This window comes from Canis lupus, chromosome 6 (genome assembly GCF_048164855.1).
Source record: "Canis lupus baileyi chromosome 6, mCanLup2.hap1, whole genome shotgun sequence".
NCBI classification, from domain to species: Eukaryota; Metazoa; Chordata; class Mammalia; order Carnivora; family Canidae; genus Canis; species Canis lupus.
In genome coordinates, this window is record NC_132843.1 from 17,160,807 (window position 1) to 17,179,562 (window position 18,756).

At 44.9% G+C, this 18,756-nt stretch overlaps 2 protein-coding genes across 21 annotated transcripts in view; one reads left to right on the forward strand and one right to left on the reverse strand.

The window, feature by feature from the left end:
* The first annotated feature begins 136 nt into the window (after positions 1-136).
* On the forward strand, positions 137-15,907 carry CABYR (calcium binding tyrosine phosphorylation regulated). 10 transcript variants are annotated; one of them, XM_072829072.1, is made up of 6 exons: positions 137-274; positions 2,805-2,977; positions 3,077-3,130; positions 10,687-11,958; positions 13,920-14,505; positions 15,818-15,907. In XM_072829072.1, exons 2-5 carry the CDS (start codon positions 2,830-2,832, stop codon positions 14,498-14,500), a joined length of 2,055 nt encoding a protein of 684 aa, XP_072685173.1. In that variant the 5' UTR covers positions 137-274; positions 2,805-2,829; the 3' UTR covers positions 14,501-14,505; positions 15,818-15,907. The 10 variants fall into 10 exon arrangements, with proteins under 10 accessions (XP_072685173.1, XP_072685180.1, XP_072685177.1 ...); XM_072829079.1 differs by having other exon boundaries at positions 10,687-11,037; XM_072829076.1 differs by having other exon boundaries at positions 10,690-11,958.
* A 379-nt stretch (positions 15,908-16,286) lies between these two features.
* The window catches only part of OSBPL1A (oxysterol binding protein like 1A), a 227,569-nt gene continuing 225,099 nt past the window's right edge, over positions 16,287-18,756 (reverse strand). For all 11 annotated transcript variants that reach the window (XM_072829062.1, XM_072829059.1, XM_072829063.1 and 8 more), the window contains one exon: positions 16,287-17,518. In XM_072829062.1, coding sequence (XP_072685163.1) covers positions 17,416-17,518 — 103 coding nt within the window. In that variant the 3' untranslated portion in view covers positions 16,287-17,415. The remainder of the gene's footprint in view (positions 17,519-18,756) is intronic.

Consider the following 18,756-nt stretch of genomic DNA (forward strand, 5'->3'; position numbering starts at 1 on the left):
GCCCGTTTCTATTCTCCCAGAAAAGGCGGGGCGCGCCGGCCCGGCCCACGGAGTTCCCCGCCTTTGTCCAGCCCGGCTCCCCATTGGCTGGGGGCGCCGAGGCCCCGCCCCCCCGCCGTGGCCGCCCGAGCCCTCCGCGGGAGGGAGGGGCTTTGTGACGCACGCCCTGACGTCCGCAGGGGTATAAAGGGCCGCTGGGAGCGCGGGCTCCTACAGGAGCCGCCGGCAAGGGGGCAACGAGGAAGCTCTTGGGAGCGTAGCCGGAAAGGAGAAGGTGGGGCGCGTCTGGCGAGGAGGCCCCGTACAGCCTGCGGCCCCTCGGGGCGCCTCGCGCGTCGGGCTCGGCGGACGGTTCCTCCAGTGCTGGGGAAGGCGGAGGGCCCCGGGGTGGGAGGCCGGTGGGGAGGGGCGGCGGCCGGCCGGCCCCTTCGCCTCTTGGGCTGGTGGACGCGGAGCCGGGGGCGAACGACGCAGACCCCAGCCGGCCGCGTAGGTCCTGAGGGAGCCAGTGGCTCGGAAGCCCCCCTCCCCCCCGCGCGCCCCGGGCCTGCAGCCCTGTGGTCCCGCTCGGGCGTTAGGCGCCCTGAGGGGAGCGGGTGAAACGGAAGTTCGCGGCTCAGCGCGGGGGCCCGGGTCCTAAAGCTGGATTTTGACAGAGACTCTTTAAAGGAGGGACGTGGGAAGAATTAGGCTGTCGTGGGAAAGCAGCCGCCAGCGTGTTGTGGGAGTCGGCGTAGCCCTGCGGGGCGTCCCGGCGCGTCTCCGCCTGCTCAGGACCGTTCTCGGCACGCGGCCGAGGTGCGCCGGCCCCGCCCACAGCCGGGCGGGGGCGGGGCGGGGCGGGGGCGGGGCGCGGAGGGCGACAGCCAATAGGATCACGGGACGGCCGTTCTCCCCGCGGCTGGGAGCGTCGACCGCTAACTGCCTCCTCCGGGGAGTGTCGGTAGCTCCATGTTGGCCGCTCGTAAGCCGCTTCTCCAAGCAGACTTCCCTGCCCGCGCTGGAGGGCAGACTGTGCACTGGGAAAAACGATACACACAAATAGTTTACATTTACGGGTCATACATACATTACACTTCCTGCCTATGGCCCTTGACTTTTAGCATGTTGGCCTGCCAGACCTAGGCCAGGAGTTTTTTTTTTTTTTTTTTTTTTTTAAGATACTTAAGTTCAATACAAATTTTATACCAAGAAAATGTGAAAAAAAATTTTTTTTAAAGATTTAATTCAGTAAAGGTCCTGTTGACTTCTCTAAAAGTAGGTTTTCTTTTTTAAATAAAGATTTTATTTGTTCGTGGGAGAGCGAGGCAGAGACCCAGGCAAGGGGAGAAGCAGGCTCCAAGCAGAGAGCCCAATGCGGACTCAATCCCAGGTCTCCGGGATCACACCCCGGGGCCAAAGGCAGGCACTAAACCATCGAGCCTCCCAGGCGTCCCTAAAAGTAGGTCTTCGTTAAAGGATTCAATACTCTTAATGTGCTCAGAGGGTTTGCTTTGGCCAGTATTTATTTCTTCCTTGAGCTTGGGGAAGACGAAGGGTACTTTTAGGCATCCAGCATTTTGCTAACACCTGACTTTTTATTAGAGGTTGGCCCCTTGAATAATTGCTGTAACTCAGCTGCGCAGCTTAGCCCCGTGAAACTCCTTACTCTCTCTACTGTAGGGATGTTGTTGACATGATTCATTATATCGCACTATTCTCCCCTTGATGAAAATTCATTGGAGAAATTTCTCCTGGGTCTCAGTGTTCAGAATACCTGTGATTCTTCCAGGCAACTGATTTGTTCTTTTTTCCCTCAGGAAACCCGAATCATTTAGCCGGCTGTTTTCCTATCTTCTGATGGCTGCTCGGTAGCTCAGGAGTTGATTTGACAGCCCATCTCTATTGTAGGACCTATGGCTTGTCCTACACTAACCTGTATTTTTTCTACCATACTTTTTTCCTTACCGCTAAACTCATTTCCTTAAATAATTTTGTTCTTTACATGTATTTATAAACCTTAAACCATTTTCTGCAATGGAACAATACACACACACAGTTTGGGATGGCAACCTCTCCAACTCTTGAGCATTACAGGTTAGACTATGCAATACCTTTGGTACCACTTAAAATTCAGAAAGGCAGGAGTTTGGAGGGGAGGGGAAAACTAAGGTAGAGGTTAAAGGAGGATATGAGAAGAGAAAGATGGACATATGGCAGTGGATGGTGTGACCACAAGTAACTTATTCTGATTAATGTTAAAATTACATTTAGAGCTAAAAATGATATACTGAAAGATGAGCAGTGTGTCCAGGGATAGAGTTAGAAAAACAAGGAAAAAAGACATTTTCTTATAGAAACCCTATTATGCTATTCTGTTTGATGAAGGCACAGAGAAGCCGGTGCCCATGTAGTTTGGAAGGATGTTGTTTAGACACAGACACATGAGCTTGATTTATTTTTCTTGAACTTCTGTATGAAATATTTACTGAATTTTGCAGGAATAAGTTTTGTTTGGTTGGTTTTTCCATCTTTGTTTTTAATATTATCCTAGAATTCTTGGCAGGGCTTTTCCCATGGGTTTCTTTAATAGTACCATATTGCTCATCTGCACATAATAAGTTATTGGTAGAGTGTGTGTGTGTGTGTGTGTGTGTGTAAACTACTGTTAAGAATTAGCCCATTTTTGCTACAATAAATGCCTAGAGACTAGAACACAAGCTAATAATTTCAATAAGAGGTTTATTCTTAGAAACTATAGTTAATTAATAAACATTTTAATAAAAAACATACTATTTATAAGACCTTGTTTTTCTTCATTATAGTTGAGATTACAGACATCCTGCCAAAATGATTTCTTCAAAGCCCAGACTTGTCGTACCTTATGGCCTCAAGACTCTGCTCGAGGGAGTCAGCAGAGCCATTCTTAAAATTAATCCACCAAACATCACCCAGTTCGCAGCAGTTTATTTTAAAGAACTTATTGTATTTAGAGAAGGTTTGTTATTCCTTTAGATTATATATTTGTTGCTTTGAAAAGGAAGGCATTTTAAATTGGGCATTTTATGTATCTAATTTCCTGTATTTATTCCCTCAGGGAATACTTCTCTGGATATAAAAGATCTTGTTAAACAATTTCATCAGATTAAAGGTAAGTACCACAAGTGGTAACAATTCAGTGATACTAGTTATAAATTATTGCATCATTATTACCATACGTTCTAGTTATAAATTATTGCATCATTATTACCATAGGTCCAAGCTTAAGAATGATGCCCATACTTTGATCATACTGATGTGATTAGTTATTTGATCCGTTTTTTTTTTTTTTTTTTAATCTGGAGACTGACAGTTTGGAGGATTTTAAATCTCTAAAAGACAAAAATAGGAAAAACTCATCTTCTGCAAACCATCTGGTCCAATGAGACCTCTAACAGTGTGTATAAACTATGCCTCACACCCTTTCCAGTATTCCTGTCTTTAGGAAAGTACACTGAACTTTGAAGAAAATTGGATATTGTAATAAAGACTCAAACTATAATGAGATACACTATTCAGGAAACTTGCATAAATACTCGGAAGATTTTTTTTTATTAAGCAAAGACACATCCTTTTTCCTTTTTCCCTCCCTGTGATAGGTTAACTGCAGTCCAGTTGCAGGGCAAGAGATCAGTTAGGTGTTAGTGACCATCTTTTCTGTTCCAAGAGTTTCTAGGTAGTTAAGAGATACGTTTTTCCTGGAAAGTGGTCTTCTCCAATCCATCTCTGTCACCAAGGGCCGTCCATCTGCTCAGAAAAGTTGTGTTTTATGGGTATATGTGTAAATGCCTATGTGAACATGAGAACATGAAACTGCATTGGTAGAGGAGCAATGAAAAAAGACAGGGAGAAAGAGAAAGGCAAAGTTTATATGGTGACTGTTCAAGAAGATCACCAAAGCAAAGTGGGATAAATTGGTCATCCCAAGGACAGGCATACACATCTAGAAGAATGGTAAGAAGAAACTGGCAGAATTTTATGGAGAAAATGGAGACTTGTGACAGTGAGGGAAATAATGAAATAATTTTTGCTGCATTGGTTGGCCAATATTTTGGAATGACTGTAGGAAAATAAAAGGTAGGATCAGTGAGTTTGAGCCACTTTTTTTTTTTTTTAAGATTTTATTTATTCTTGAGAGAGAGAGAGAGGCAGAGACAAGAGAAGCAGGCTCCATGCAGCGAGCCCGATGTGGGACTCGATCCCGGGACCTTGGGATCACGCCCTGAGCTAGGCAGAGGCAGGTCAGGTGTTCAACCACTGAGCCACCCAGGCGTACCAGTTTGAGCCACTTTTACACTCTGACGGTTTGGTGTGCCAATATATAACATAATCAAGCTAGGGAGAAGCCAGGAGTAGAATCTAGGAAAATGTAAGAATTGAGGATTTGGATCTATGGTGAAAGACCTACCCAAAACCAAACAAGACTAAAACTAGCAAGAGTCAGCATTTGAAGGAGCAGGAGAGTGAATCGCTGTAGTTCAGGAATGTTTTGCTCTCTAGTCTGGCTGCTTCCCTGCAGGGCCCTGATGGCATTCTCAGCTTACCCTGGGACACAGGTCTGGGATTTGCTTACCACTAGCAGGATATACAGACAGGTGCTCTTAGAACACTGACCACTCTCCTTTTCCCTATTAGGCTGGTTTCCCAAGAAGTCAGGGTTATTATGGGCTTTGTACTCATGCCCTCTATACCAGGAGCTATGTTTGAGAGGCCTGGGATTGAGTAGGCTTCCTGTGTTGGAGAATGGTGGTAAAGTTGGTGAATCTTTATGGTGGGAGGTAACTAACTGGTAGCTTTTGAGGCTAATTTGTTTACCGAGGAACCTACCCACCATTCAGCTTACAAGTGGACTAAATTAATGCAGATTAGTTTAATTAACAGACTGAACTAATGGAACAGATCTACTTTTGGCAGAGGTAAAGAGAGGGAGATAAATGTTTTTCTCTTCCAGTAACTACAAATACCAAGGCAATTTACATAACATGCAGTTAATCCTAAAAGTCAGTTCACAGTATGGCTGTAGACATAGATTGGTCTTTGGTAGTAGAGTAGAAGTGAACATTGCCTTGTTTTCTAATTTACAGGGGAAATGGGTAGGTAACATGAAGGTATGACTAGATGACCCGAAAATAGAGTTCATTGTTACTGTCTTATACCAGTTTGGCTCATTCGTCTTTCTTTTTATTGTCATACCAACTGGTTTCTTAATGACAGTGTTCATTAACTTAGGTCCTGTCATAGAGACTACTCAAGTCCATCTATATCCAGGAAAGCAGAAGTCTGGGCTGCAGAGGGACTATCGAGGGATATACAGCATAAAGTTTCCATTTGGTAGGGCATTTTCTCCCCTGAGTGACATCCTCCTACCTTCTGACTGGTTCAGTTCCTCAACTATTCCTGTGGGAGTGCTGAGTAAATTTGGCTGCATGGTTGTCCAGTTCTGTACAATAAAAAAGTGGGTAGAACAAGTGGCATCTTCTCTTTCCTCTAAATACACTTCCTTTAATTGGATCCCAGTGTTAAGTATGGATGGTGGCGTCTGTAATACCCTACGTGCTCTGTTGGTCCCAAGGAATGTGGCTGTCCTAGGCTTCCTGTAATTTGCAGTATGGGAACATGGACCTTTCTTTGAGGAATATGTCAACTGACCCTTATTCTGGTCTTTCAGTCTCTTCAGCATGAGGTAAGGTCAACCTTAAGGCAGCAGCAGGTATTAGCTCTTGGTAATAATGTGAGGCAAAGGTTCACTCCCATTCCTGCTGCATTAATCCCCACTCATCTCCCAGTTATCAGATGTGAGCCTGAAAGACCTTTGTTTTATGTTCACATTATATTCCTGCACATATCATTTGTTTTAACACTTTATCCTGGATTTTTCTTGGAAGGAAGCCCATTTTTGGTGGGCTTCTTTATAGGACCAGTGGTATTTATCCATCTCCCCGTGCCTTTAAAAATTCATGTAAATTCATGATGGGAGAGGAAGGAGGAAAAGAACCAGACACGAGAGCAAACTTTCCTTACTTCTCTATTCCGTCACTGCTTCCCCCATTTTCCAGAGCCTGGGATCTTTAGGTTGGTTCCTGGCTCTGTCCAGGCCTCCACTGTGGCATCTGACCCATTGGCCTGCACGTGCCCATTTCCAAAGCAGCACGTGCTGGTGAAACTTCCTTGGATCCTCTTGTTTTTCTGCAATTTGATGAAACAGATCTTACCATATGAATCAGTGAAAGCACCCCCATTTTTCAGTCCTCTCAAGAGAGTTTCTTCGTAGAACAGAATCATTAATTGGGATTTTAGAAACTCGGGTGATATTTTAGGGTAAAAAAAAAAAATGATCTAAGTTCTGCCACTTACTATGTCACAGGTAGGAAAAGAAAGGAATGGAATTATCAAGTACAAGCATACCTTGGAGATAGTGGGGTTCAGGTCCAGACCACCACAATAAAGCAAATATTGCAATAAAATCAGTTAAGTGAATTCTTTTGGTTTCCCAGTGAATATAAAAGTTATGTTTATACTACACTGTGGTTTACTAAGTGTGCAATAGCATTATGTCAAAAACCAGTTTACATACCTTAATTTAAAAAAATACTTATTTCTAAAAATGCTAACTACCATCTGAGCTTCCAGAGACATGCTTTGATATTGGTGGCTGCTGACCAGTCAGGGTGGTGGCTGCATCTGTGGCAGTTTCTTGAAAGAAGACATCAGTGACGCTTGCTGCACCAAATGATACTTCCTTTCATGAATGATCTTGATACTTCCTTTCATGATTTCTCTGCAGCATGAATGCTGGGTGATAGCATTTTGCCGACAGAACTTTCAAAATTAGAGTCCATCTTTTCAGCCCCTGCTGCTGCTCGATCAACTAAGTTTATAGAATACTGTAAATCCTTTGTTGTCATTTCAACAATCTTCACAGCATCTTCACCAGGATTGTAGATTCCATCTTAAGAGAGGACTTTCCTTGCTCATCCATTAGAGGAACTCCCCATCTGTTCAGGTTTTATCATGAGCTTGCAGCAGTTCAGCCGCATCCTCAGGCTCCTCTCCTAATTCTAGTTCTTTTGCTGTTTCCACCACATCTGCAGGGACTTCCTCCACTGAAGTCTGGAACCCCTCCAAGTCATCTGTGAGGGCTGGAATCAACTTCTTCCAGATGCCTGTTAATGTTGATCACTTGACCTCTTCCCATGAATCTCAAATGTTTTTAGTGGAATCTGGAGTGGTGAATCCTTTCCAGAATTTCCACTGACTTTACCCAGATCCATTGGAGGAATCCTTATCTTTTACAACTCTAGCCTTACAAAATGTGTTTCTTAAATAATGAGACTTGAAATTACTTCTTGATCCATAGACTGTAGTATTGATGTATTAGCATATGATTGTACCTCTCGTTGTACATCTCCATCAGAGCTCTTGGGTGACCAGGTGCATTGTCAATGAGCAGTAGTATTTTGAAAGGAATCTTTTTTTCTGAGCAGCAGGTCTCAACAGTGGGTTTAAACTATTCAGTAAACCATGGTATAAACAGACATGATGTCATCCAGGTTTTGTTGTTCCATTTGTAGAGCACAGGCTAAGTAGATTTAACATAATTTTCAAGAGCCCTAGGATTTTCAGAATCCTAATGAGCATTGGCTTTAACCTACAGTCACCAGCTGCATTAGCCCCTAACAAGAGAGCCAGCCTGTCCTCTGGAGCTTTGAAGCCAGGCATTGACATCTCCTCTGTAGCTGTGAAAGTCCTAGATGATATCATCTAATATAAGAATGTTTTGTCTGCATTGAAAATCTGTTTAGTGTAGTCACCTTTATTAATCTCAGATCTTCTGGGTCACTTGCTGCAGCTTCTCCATCAGCACATGCTGCTCTGCCTTGTACTTTGATGTCATTAGCTTCTCTCCTAAAACCTCATGACCCACCCTCTGCTTACAGCTTCAGACCTTTCTCCTGCAGCTTCCTCACCTCTCTCAGCTTTCATGGAATTGAAGAGTCACGGCCTTGCTCTGGGTTAGGCTTTGGCTGAAGGGAATATTATGGCTGGTTTGATCTTCTATCCAGACCACTCAAACCTTATCCATGTCAGCAACAAGGCTATTTTGCTTAGCATTTGTGTGTTCACTGGGTTAGTACTTTGTTTCCTTCAAGAACTTTTTCTTTGTGTCCACAACTTGTCTAACTGGTTGGCATATGATGCCTAGCTTCTGGCCTAAGTTTTCACATACCTTCCTTATTAAGCTTAATCATTTCAAGCTTTTGATTTAAAAGAGAGAGATATGCGGCTCTTCCTTTCACTTGAACACTTCTAAAGGCCATTGTAGGGTTATTGTTTGGCCTAATTTCAATATTGTCGTAGCCCAGGGAATAGGGCTACACACTACACACTAGGACTAAATAAAAATTGGCAGCTAGGCCTCAGATGCTAAAGAGGACCAAATTAGGAAGGGGATCTCCCAGGAAATAACAGGCCACATTTTTTACAAAGTGGAAATACTTCAATAAATACAGCAAAGTCAGGGCCTAACACCCAGGGCCCAGTAATAGGAGTGATGCCTCTACTAGAAGACACAGGGGAGGGAGAGAGCTAGGGGAACAGCCAGTCGGTCTTGCTTGACATAGAGCTGCCACAAACCTTCAGTTTGTAAAACGGTAGTATTTGCAAATTGAAATTAAGTACAACAAAATGAGACATATGTATACCTGTTTTGTCCTAGGTACTCCCAATGTATTTTGTCAACTAAAGTGACTTTATAAGTAGGTGACATCATTACAGTTTTACTTAAGAGAAATCTGATGCTTGGGCATGATCAAATAAATTTTGCCATTTGGAAACAAGCATTTTAATGCAAATAAAGTAATGCATTCTGACAAGTCTGTCATAGCACCTAAATTTTTTATCCCTCTCTAAGACCCTGCCGTGTGAACAAAGCTTTCTGCAATTTGCAGCTACTCTACCTTTGCAATCCTGTCTCTCATTGTATACCAGACTGATAACTTGTCATCATCTGGTTTTTGGTTTATGCTACTTCCCTCTCCAGGAGCTCCTATGCACCTTTCAAATTCTACCTATCTATAAAGTCCAGTTCATTATTTCATTCAACAAATCTTTAAATTCATACCCATTGCCAGATGCTGTGCTAGGTCAAAGTCAGTGGAGGAAGAGCGATTTCACTGTCAGCTATGATGGAGGGGCTGAAATCACACTTAGCCTCCTTTCATCAACCATCATAAAAGCTAGAGCAATTATATAAAACAAAGTCCAGTGCCTGGGCCCTTGGGAGAAGGAATTCACAGAAAGTGAGCCCCTCTCTTTACCCTAGCAGCATTTTTCAAATTCTTACACAGGGAAAGGGAGGCCAAGCAGAGTAGAAGTGTGTCTGGGAAGAAAAAAATGGAGAAGCAGAGTTCAGGGCTACTAATCTGGCTGGGATTTGGGCACCAAAGTATCAGTGAGGGGAGTGTTGGCAGAGAAGGATCTCCCCAAAGTCTGCAAAGCCGTTTCCTTTGGGTTGCTGGCCAACTCCTGCGCTGCTAGTGTATGGAGGATGGCTTGAGGCTTAGTGGAGAAGCCGAGTGGGGATTTCAGAAGTGGGGTGCTGTCGGGGGCAGGGGGTTTAGGCCCAGCGGACATGAAGAGGCTTGTGAAGTCCTGGTGCTGCAGTGAGACCCCAGGAAAGTCACAGCCAAGGAATAAAGACAGTGTGCGAGGAGTAAGGACAGAGCTGAAACACCTACTTTCTGCTTTTCTGCCAATTTCATTATATTGGGGAAATGCTTCCCAAGAGAAAATCCTCAGGAGAGCAAGCAGCTGTGAGAGCGTGTGCCGAGGAAGGCCTGAGGTGGTCAGACGGGCGTGGTGCTGAGTGGACCAAGCAGGTGCTGAGTGGAGACAAGGATTTCAGAGCAGTTTCTCCACCCTCGGAGTCCTTCTAGGTCATCAGCGGTCTTGACCTCCCAGGCCATGGGAAGGTCCTCATGCCTGAGGATTTGCCGAGTCCACTTAGAGATCCGGAATTCTCTTCCTGCCCCTCTTGTCTGGGTCAGTATGACGTTGGCTGCTGCGTGATCACACCTCACCAGCAAGTGCTACCAGTTTTAGGTTAGACTATACGATGTTTCCTAATGTCAAAATATCCTCTAGGCCCCCAAGTTTTCCCATTCATTGTTAAATTTTATATACCAGTTTTCTTGAGGACTGCTTTTATTAACATGACAGCATGTGTTTAATTAATAAGCTGTTCTATTAGATGAAGATTAGATCACTTATTGCTCAGTTTTGAAGTCTTCCCACCCGCAAACCCTTGGGTTTGTGGAGAAGTTTAGATGAGAAGCTTTTCACATGGAGGTTTTCAGCTTCCTTAGTTCTGGGCGGAGTTAATATGGTCTTTCCCCTGACGCCGCCGACCAGCCAAAGGGTATCTGATTACTCGTTTTGTCACTGAGTCACTGATTTCTGAGGAAATGAACTGGGGTGTCTTCCAAGTGGATAAAGACAGGGAAGTTTCATTACCCACACAATCAGGTATTGGGAAATTAAGCAAAACTCTCTTGTATGCATATTGACATCTGAATGTGCAGCCTATTACTGCTCTAAAATGTGGTGGTGGTGGTGGTAGTGGTGGTGGTGGGAGGGATTTATGCTTATTAACCCATCTGGCTCTTTTAGTAGAGAAGTGGTCAGAAGGAACGACACAAGAGAAGAAACCAGAATGTATGGAAGAACAGGTAGAAACATCTGTAGTTTCCCAAGAACCTACACGGATGGAGAAATCTACGGACACAGAGGAGGACAATATAGCTGGACCACTGTTAATGAACAAAACCACTCAGTTCCCATCAGTTCACGCAGAGGTGCTCCTGGAGCCCGAGGAGACCCCCGAAGCAGCCTGTGGTGGCAGCCCGAAACCATCTACCCCTAAGGCTGTGACCCCACCCTCCTCACCATCTCCAGCACCTGTCTCACAAGAGTTTGCTTATGTGCCAGCTGACCCAGCTCAGTTTGCTGCTCAGATGTTAGGTAATGTTTCATCTACTCATTCTGATCAGTCTGACGTTTTAATGGTGGATGTGGCAACAAGTATGCCTGTTTTTTCTGAGGAGGTGCTGAGTTCAGAGGCTGCCGAAGATGCCAAGGTGGCCATTCCCACTGTGTATTCCGCAGAGGTTGTAGCCCTGCAGGTTCTGAGCCAAACATCTGTCCATGTAGATTTGGGTCCTAAACCTAAAGACGATGAAGCTGAACCAACAACGGCTTCCTCCTTCCCCTTGCAGGATGAACAAGACCCTCCTGCTTACGATCAAGCTCCCGAGGTCCCTTTGCAGGCTGATATTGAGGTCATATCATTCGTTCATGTTTCATCCATCTATAACAATGAGCCTGTGACTGAAGGAGTTACTTATGTCGAGCAAATACCAGAACACATAGTTATCCCTTTTACCGATCACGTTGCTTCCCTTAAAGAAAATGAGCCACCAGATAGTCCCATACCTGTAGCACGCGACACAGGCATGTCTGAAAAAACCGTAGGTTCTGTAAGTCTTGCACAGTTGGAGGTGGAATCACACTATTCCTCAGTACATATGGAGGCAGAAGCATCAGTTCTGTTCTCTGACACCTCTTTGAAAGGTCAGCCTGCACAATTCCCGGATGCAGGGGGCTCCACCAAAGCAGTCGGCTCTGAAAAACCACTGCATCTTGAAGTGGAGTTCACTGCCCTAGTTCCTGGCAACTCGGGGCAGGAGGAGTCCCAGGGAAGCTCTGCAGCCCAGGAGATGGAGGGCAAACTCGTGCTCTCTGGGGAAGCTGCTACAGCAGTGCTCTCGGCTGCATCTGTAAGGGCAGCTGGTGGTAGCCCCACTCCTGTTCCAGAAGGTCTTACTGAACCTGAGCTCGAACCAGAACTGGAAGCAGCACTTGAACAAGGTTTGATGAAGCCAGGTAAGAAAATCCAATGTTTACAAAGTAACAAATTCCATTTTCAGGTGACCTCTATATTTCAGGTAACCACTGAGGTTCAAGGCTCTCTACAAGTTGGTCAAAAGGCTTTATTCACAATAGTTTTTAAAACGGCAAACCTATTTAAAGGCTTTGTTGTAGTTGAGATTTTACTCTTAGGAGAGGAGTGATCTTAAAGCGACAGCACCAAAGCCTGGCTTCAAAGCTGGGTCACCTATCACTTTCGGACATACCACCTGGAGTGAAAAACCTTGAGCGCCTGCTGTCAGGCACAAAATCTGTGATCCGAATATTCTGCTGTGAACGCCAGTTGGGGGGTGTTGGTTTGAAATCAGTCGCTTGTGAGTGTAAAATCCAACCACACAACGCCATCCGCAGAGACATGGTGGTGTGTCGCCCCTGCTTTCGCATTGCAGCTGGAGAGCTCTGCAACTGGGTGTGGGGAGCTGGTCAGGGCCCTGGCTCCTGGCCTGGGGGAGAGCTCCTGCGGCCGCGGGGGCAGCTTCATAGCTGGGTGGATTGGACAGGTTGGCTGCATTTCTGTCACATGGATAAGCATCGGCGTGGCAGCAGCAGGAAAGCCAGCCAGGTGCCAGAGTGGCTGAGGGGACTGGTCTCCGCTGCTGGCCGGGCTGCTGGTATTGCCGGGGCTTGCCCATGACACAGACCTGGCCTGATCTCTCCCTCCATCTAATTAAGGAGTCTGATCTGCCCCCCCCCCCCTTGAGGGATAGATGGAGCCAACCTCCCCCATTCGTTTTGCAGAAACACTCTCAACTTGGACTCTTCCCAGAGCCAGAATGGTCAAGTGTTACCAGAGCAGGTGTTTTGGGATCAAATTCTGTCTGGCAGTGTGATGGGGTTTTGCACAACTGAAAAGGCCTAGGGCAGCGTTGGGAGCTAGTGTGCGGGACGGGCACGACACTTGTGGCGAAGTGGCAGTGGCATCCCAAGTTCTGGCTCCTCAGCGCCTCGCCTTTTTTTCTAAAGCACTACATGGAGATTTCAAACAGATGGTTTGGCTTGTTCTGTTTTGTAACTGGCTTGTGGAAGGCTCAATTGATGGTATCTGAAGCTACTGAAAACTTCCCATTAATCATGTGCATAGTGTTCGGCTCTTTTCTGGGGAAGAAAAGCTGTACCAGGGATGCTTGGCCCAGCGTTCAAAAGGTGAACTCAGCTCAATTTGAGCCAAGTGCAGCTTCTCCTCCATCCCATCTTCTGGGACTCGGTGCTCCAAGACAGCCTTCATTAGGCAGGTCAGACTTGCCATCATAGCTTCCTTGGTGTTATGTAGAAGGATGGCACTACCTAGGCCTCTTTTTTCTTAACCCCTTGGGGACCAACCAGCCTTGTACTGCCACCCAGGACCTATGATTTCAAGTTTTGCCTAAAGGGGATCTTCTCTGGGGTTCTGAGTCCTGGAGTATGCGATGTTCTGTGTGTGGTGACAAATTAACATGAGATTATGGGCCTGTGAAGGGCCAGAGATAACGGACGGATGTGACCAAAAGAGGATGCCCTGTGCAGACTTCTCTAGTAAAGGAAAAGTCACCATGCAGATGCATTAACACTTTTTCAGTGGCTTCACACACACTTCAATTGGTTCTTTTGGTAAAGCCCCAACTGCGGATCCTCCACGTCCTGCATGTGGGCGCCCCTGGGACCGGCAGCTTCGGATGACACTGCTGCTTCAGCCACAACTCCAGTGCCCCTGCCACCTGCTAGCACGACACTGTTCTCGCTTTCCAGCAGTAGACAGCCTCGCTTCTTTCACATTACCAAACAGGATTTAGCCTCTCTCTAGCATGCTTTATGGCACATGTTACTACCACAGCCATTTGTTTATATGTAAAGAAAACTTACAAAGACATTTCTGTGCATAGTGCCTGATACAGAGACCGACCTTTAATGCCTGCAAATTTTGTTTTGTTTTTTTATAGCCATAGCAGCAAGCGAAGCAGGACAACCACCACCATACTCTAACATGTGGACCCTTTATTGTCTAACTGATATGAATCAACAGAGTCGCCCATCACCGCCACCTGCACCTGGGCCTTTCCCCCAAGCAACCCTCTATTTATCTAATCCTAAGGATCCACAGTTTCTGCAGCAGCCACCGAAAGTTACTTCTCCAACTTACGTGATGATGGATGACAGCAAGAAGACCAGTGCCCCACCTTTTATTTTAGTAGGCTCGAATGTTCAGGAAGCCCAGGATTGGAAACCTCTTCCTGGACATGCTGTTGTTTCTCAGTCAGATGCCTTGAAGAGATACGCTGCAATACAAGTACCCATTGCTGTTCCTGCAGATCAGAAATTCCAGAAACATAGCCCAAACCCCCAGAATGGTAGTCCTCCTACAAGTGGACAAGATGTCCCCAGTTTTCTTTCTGTTGCATTCCCAGTAGATGTAGCCAAAAAAGGTTCAGGATCTGGTGACAAACGTACTCCCTTTGGAAGTTACGGTATTGCTGGAGAAATAACCGTGACTACTGCCCATGTTCGCAGAGCAGAAACTTAAAACTGGTAGGTAAATTTTCCTACCGTAACATGTGGGCCTTAACACACTAGTAGTTTGATTTGTTGACCGGGAGCTAGAGGTATTTACAGAAATTGAACTGAGATGTGCAAGGAGATAGGGTATACTCAAATTTGATGTGGTTATCCTCTCCAAGTTCATTACCCCCAATTACCAAGAAATGCACAGCAGGTGTACTGCACCAGGACAACTCACACCAAGGACTTGGTGCCTGAGACATGAATCCATCCACTCAATCACCTTTGAATACCTGGTTCTTCACCTAGCCCCCCGGGAAGGTGCTAAAAAGGGATGGTTTTATAAGAAAGACCTTCCATAGGAACTTTATAAGTTGACTGGCATGTTAAGGGGTGGCTAGGAGCAGAAGCCAGATGCAAGTACTGGGGCCAAGTGGAGAGAAAGGTGAGAGGTTAAAGATGTGGGGGAGTTCCCCCCCCCCAATCACATAGCTTCTGTTTCCTCTTGAGAGGGAAGAGTTACTATAGGATGGGCAGGTTGGAAACACCCTAAGGAACAAAAACAACTGGGATTAACTGGATCAGGCCATTTTCTCTCACAAATTACCCACCTACTACTTCAGGCCCTATCCCGTGTGTGGGCAGTGAGGAAAACAAGATGCTGACACAGGCTCTCCTTTATAGGGCGTTCAGGCCCAGAGGTCAACTGACCCCTGAGTCCCAGGAAGGACCCAGCCCCACAGGGAGCCCACAGAGTAGGACTACTGAGCCACAGCAGGGAGGCCAAGATGAGATGGGTGGGGAGGAGCTGGGAACAGCACCTAGGAGGACGTGTGGGTGCAGCAAAGAGGGGACCGTATGTAGCCTCAGGAGATACAGCGGGGGTGGAAAGCACAGCCGGAAGCCAGAAGAAGGACTGCCCTGGAAGGCAGGAGGAGGTCACCAGAGGAAGCAGGAAAAGGAGTTAAGCAGGTATAATGCAAATGTCAAACCCACACACCAATGAGTTTGGTTACTTCAGACGATTTGTGCAAATTTCAAGCTGAACATCTAATGGCCAAAGCTAGATTTCCTCCACGGGCAGGCTCAAGCACCACAGTGACGGTAGCTGAGGAGGTAACTCAGTTCTCCAGTGTCGGGTCTGTGCCCCTCCTACTTGCCAGGAGGTGGAATTGTCAAAATGGTTGTTTCCAGCGTGAAATGCTGGGGTATTTCATGCAAAGGTGCAGCTAAATTGATGAGCATTTAGTAATGGGAGGGTAGACCTCGCATTTCTGATCTGCCCCTCGTTTTACACGTTCAGTTTCGTGATTAAACAATTCACTATTTACATTCCTAACAGATGCTGAAACCACCACCGTCTGAGCCAACGTTCAAGGTGGAGTCTGCCACCCGAACGTACTTTGTCAATAAACTTCATGCAAGCATAAAACCTTGTGCTCTTATTTTCTAACTTAGGAAATCTAACCGATTACACAGGCGGCCTTCAATCTTTTCAGACTCATGTAGCCTTTTCCGACTCTGCAGGTGCTGCAGGAGAAAAACTCCCACTTTCTAGCAGTTGACTCGGCTTCCAGGCGGGTATTTCTGCCTGGCGACTCTGGGTTTGCACTCCCCCAGGCAGACGCCGGAGCACCCCGAGAATGCCGCACTGACCCAGGAACACTCGCCAAGTGCCAGCTGCTCGGGGGGCTCTGTGGCCCTGCAGATGGCAGCAGCACAAGGACTTCTTTGCAAGGATACTCGGTAACTGAGGATCATAGTGACTGCCAACATTAGATTTGGAAGTTTAAGAAATCACACTTTTGAGGAACATTCTAAAGCCTTTATTTAGCATCAGGTAGATTATTTCATTATAACACTTGTTAACTTCAAGACAGCAATTAAAATAATTTACTGGCAGTTACCTAGAGCCCCCTAGAGCAAGATCTCAGTCTGGGGTTGGGTGGGTAAATATCGTTAAGACTAATGTACCCCAATTAAAGGGGCAAAGCTACTGTACAGTAGTCTCCATACATATTTTAAGTACACAGGTGCCTTGCAAACTTGAAATGCACAAGACCTCCTTTTATATAGTTTGGTACTTATAATACATGAGTGCAACTTAATGTCTCCAGTGGCATTTGCCACAAAGTTGAAGCATTTAAAAAGGTTTGTCATTATGTAATGATGGTGACTAGAATCTATTTCTAGGGTCTTTATGTGAATTGCTAGATTTTATACCAACGTTCAAACACCTTTTAATTCTAAGGACCTTGATTACAGAAAATTGTAAAAGTAAATTTAGAGCACTAAAAGAAATACCTTTTTCCAGTTTAATTCTTTAGAATTTTGAAATCAGGAACACCTGACTATTCAGGTAATTTTTCTTTTTGGAGGTGGGAAAGGGTAATGGAGTAATGGAGGGGGTTAGTGTGAAGAAAAGCCATCTTTTTAACGCAGTCTTTACAAAATGACATAACCTTCTCTGCATTTGAGCACATAAACATTGTATAGAAGAGTTCTAAACATTTTCAAAGTTACATCTAAAACATTCAAGCATGACGGCATAAAAATATTCAAAATAACTTGATTTGGGATTACTATAGAATTCCATAAAGCTAAAGTTAACAGTTGGGTATAAACCTTCAGTAAATATGGCAACAGCAACCATAGAAAGCATATTCTCTACACAGTTTCTCTCACCTTTATAAAATAGAATTCCAAATCAGTAAGTCTCTTTGGATAGTGAAATTACCCATTTTTTTCCCTGACTTTCATCACCAGTATATCACCTTATGCCCTACTTTCGTTGGGTGAAATGCAAGTTATCTCATGAGCAGGTTTTTTCTTTTCTAAAAGATGAGTAGAAACCAAGAAAAAACTTTAAAAACATAGGTTTAAGACTTATTTTTTAAGACTTATTTGTAGATTAGCCAAACACCCTGACCCATCTGCAGTTTAATAAATGTCAGGCAGATTGAAATAGTTTCTGTCCCAGTAGCTGCCCGAGTAGAGCCAGTCCTGTGCTCCATTGTAGGGGTTGGGGCCTTGGTGGAACCACCTGTTGAGAGAGAAAGAACAAGACCGATGAGGGAACTGAAGGCACAGGGTTCCTGTGACTTCATCAGCCACCACAGCAATTGTTTCACTCTTGAGACCGGGATTTCCAAAGAGACTTGCAAAGAAGTCCTACGGTTTCTAGAGAGCACCTATGCAGAATATCCCGGAAGATGTAATGACACCACACAAAAGGCTTATGGATTTTTCCACAGCATTTGGTAATTGTACTCAATAGAAGTAGGATCTTCTGCGCGGGGGGGGAGAACTGGACGGATAAATCGTCTTCCAGCCCCATTCCTTATTTTCCAGCAGAAGGGATTTTTTGTTTTGTTTTTGGCAAGGAATTAGGATAAGGAAGCAAACTTTTACAATATACCTAATGCCCCTTAAACTCAAAGCAGGAGTGGAATGTCAGAGAAGTTACATAATTTGCTCAAGCTAGTAAATAACAGCAAACTTAAACTTGACTTTAAAGCCCACGATTAAAGCCCATGATTTTTCAAATATACTATGCTCCACCTAATCCACTGAAATTACTCCTAATCTTCCTGGGTCTCTGTCTTCCCCATGCTAATATGGCTTCTTAGGCTGTACTAGCTGTTAATATCCGGGTCCGTCTTTAATCCTGCAGAGAGCTGCCCTCTTCACTGCCTTGTCCTTTAAAAATCCACCCAGTTCCCACAGTCGCAGATTCCTTCAGATAATGGCTCGCAATTAAAAGTGCATCATATTTTCAAAGTAACATTTGTGAAAGTTTCACAGGTCTTTGCCATTCTTTCCAAATAAACTACTTATAACATTGTTTTTAACTTTTAAAATGAGGTTAGATATGTTGGGTTAAGTCCCAAATGCTATTATCCCTACAGCAGCACAAAACACCTGAGGAGAAAGAAAATGCTTCACATCAGGCAGATTCCTTGAAGGATTACACAGTAAATGCCCATTAGACCACATTTTCTAGAATATTAATATCTAAAGTCTCTATTTAGCTTCTGGGACTTTTTCCTAATTAGAAAAGTTAAGTCTACTTTAAATGACCAAGGTTAACCAGACTGGAAATATATTAAAAAACCATTATTTGATCGAAGTCAGAAAATTCTAATAATATGAAATACATAGTTACACTCCTTTTGGTCTCCAAAGTCCAATCAGTAAAAGCACTTTTGCAGTTAGGGTTAGCAAAGTCAAGCACTTCAGAAAAGCAGGCAAATCAAAATCGAGGTAATGAAAACTAACTCA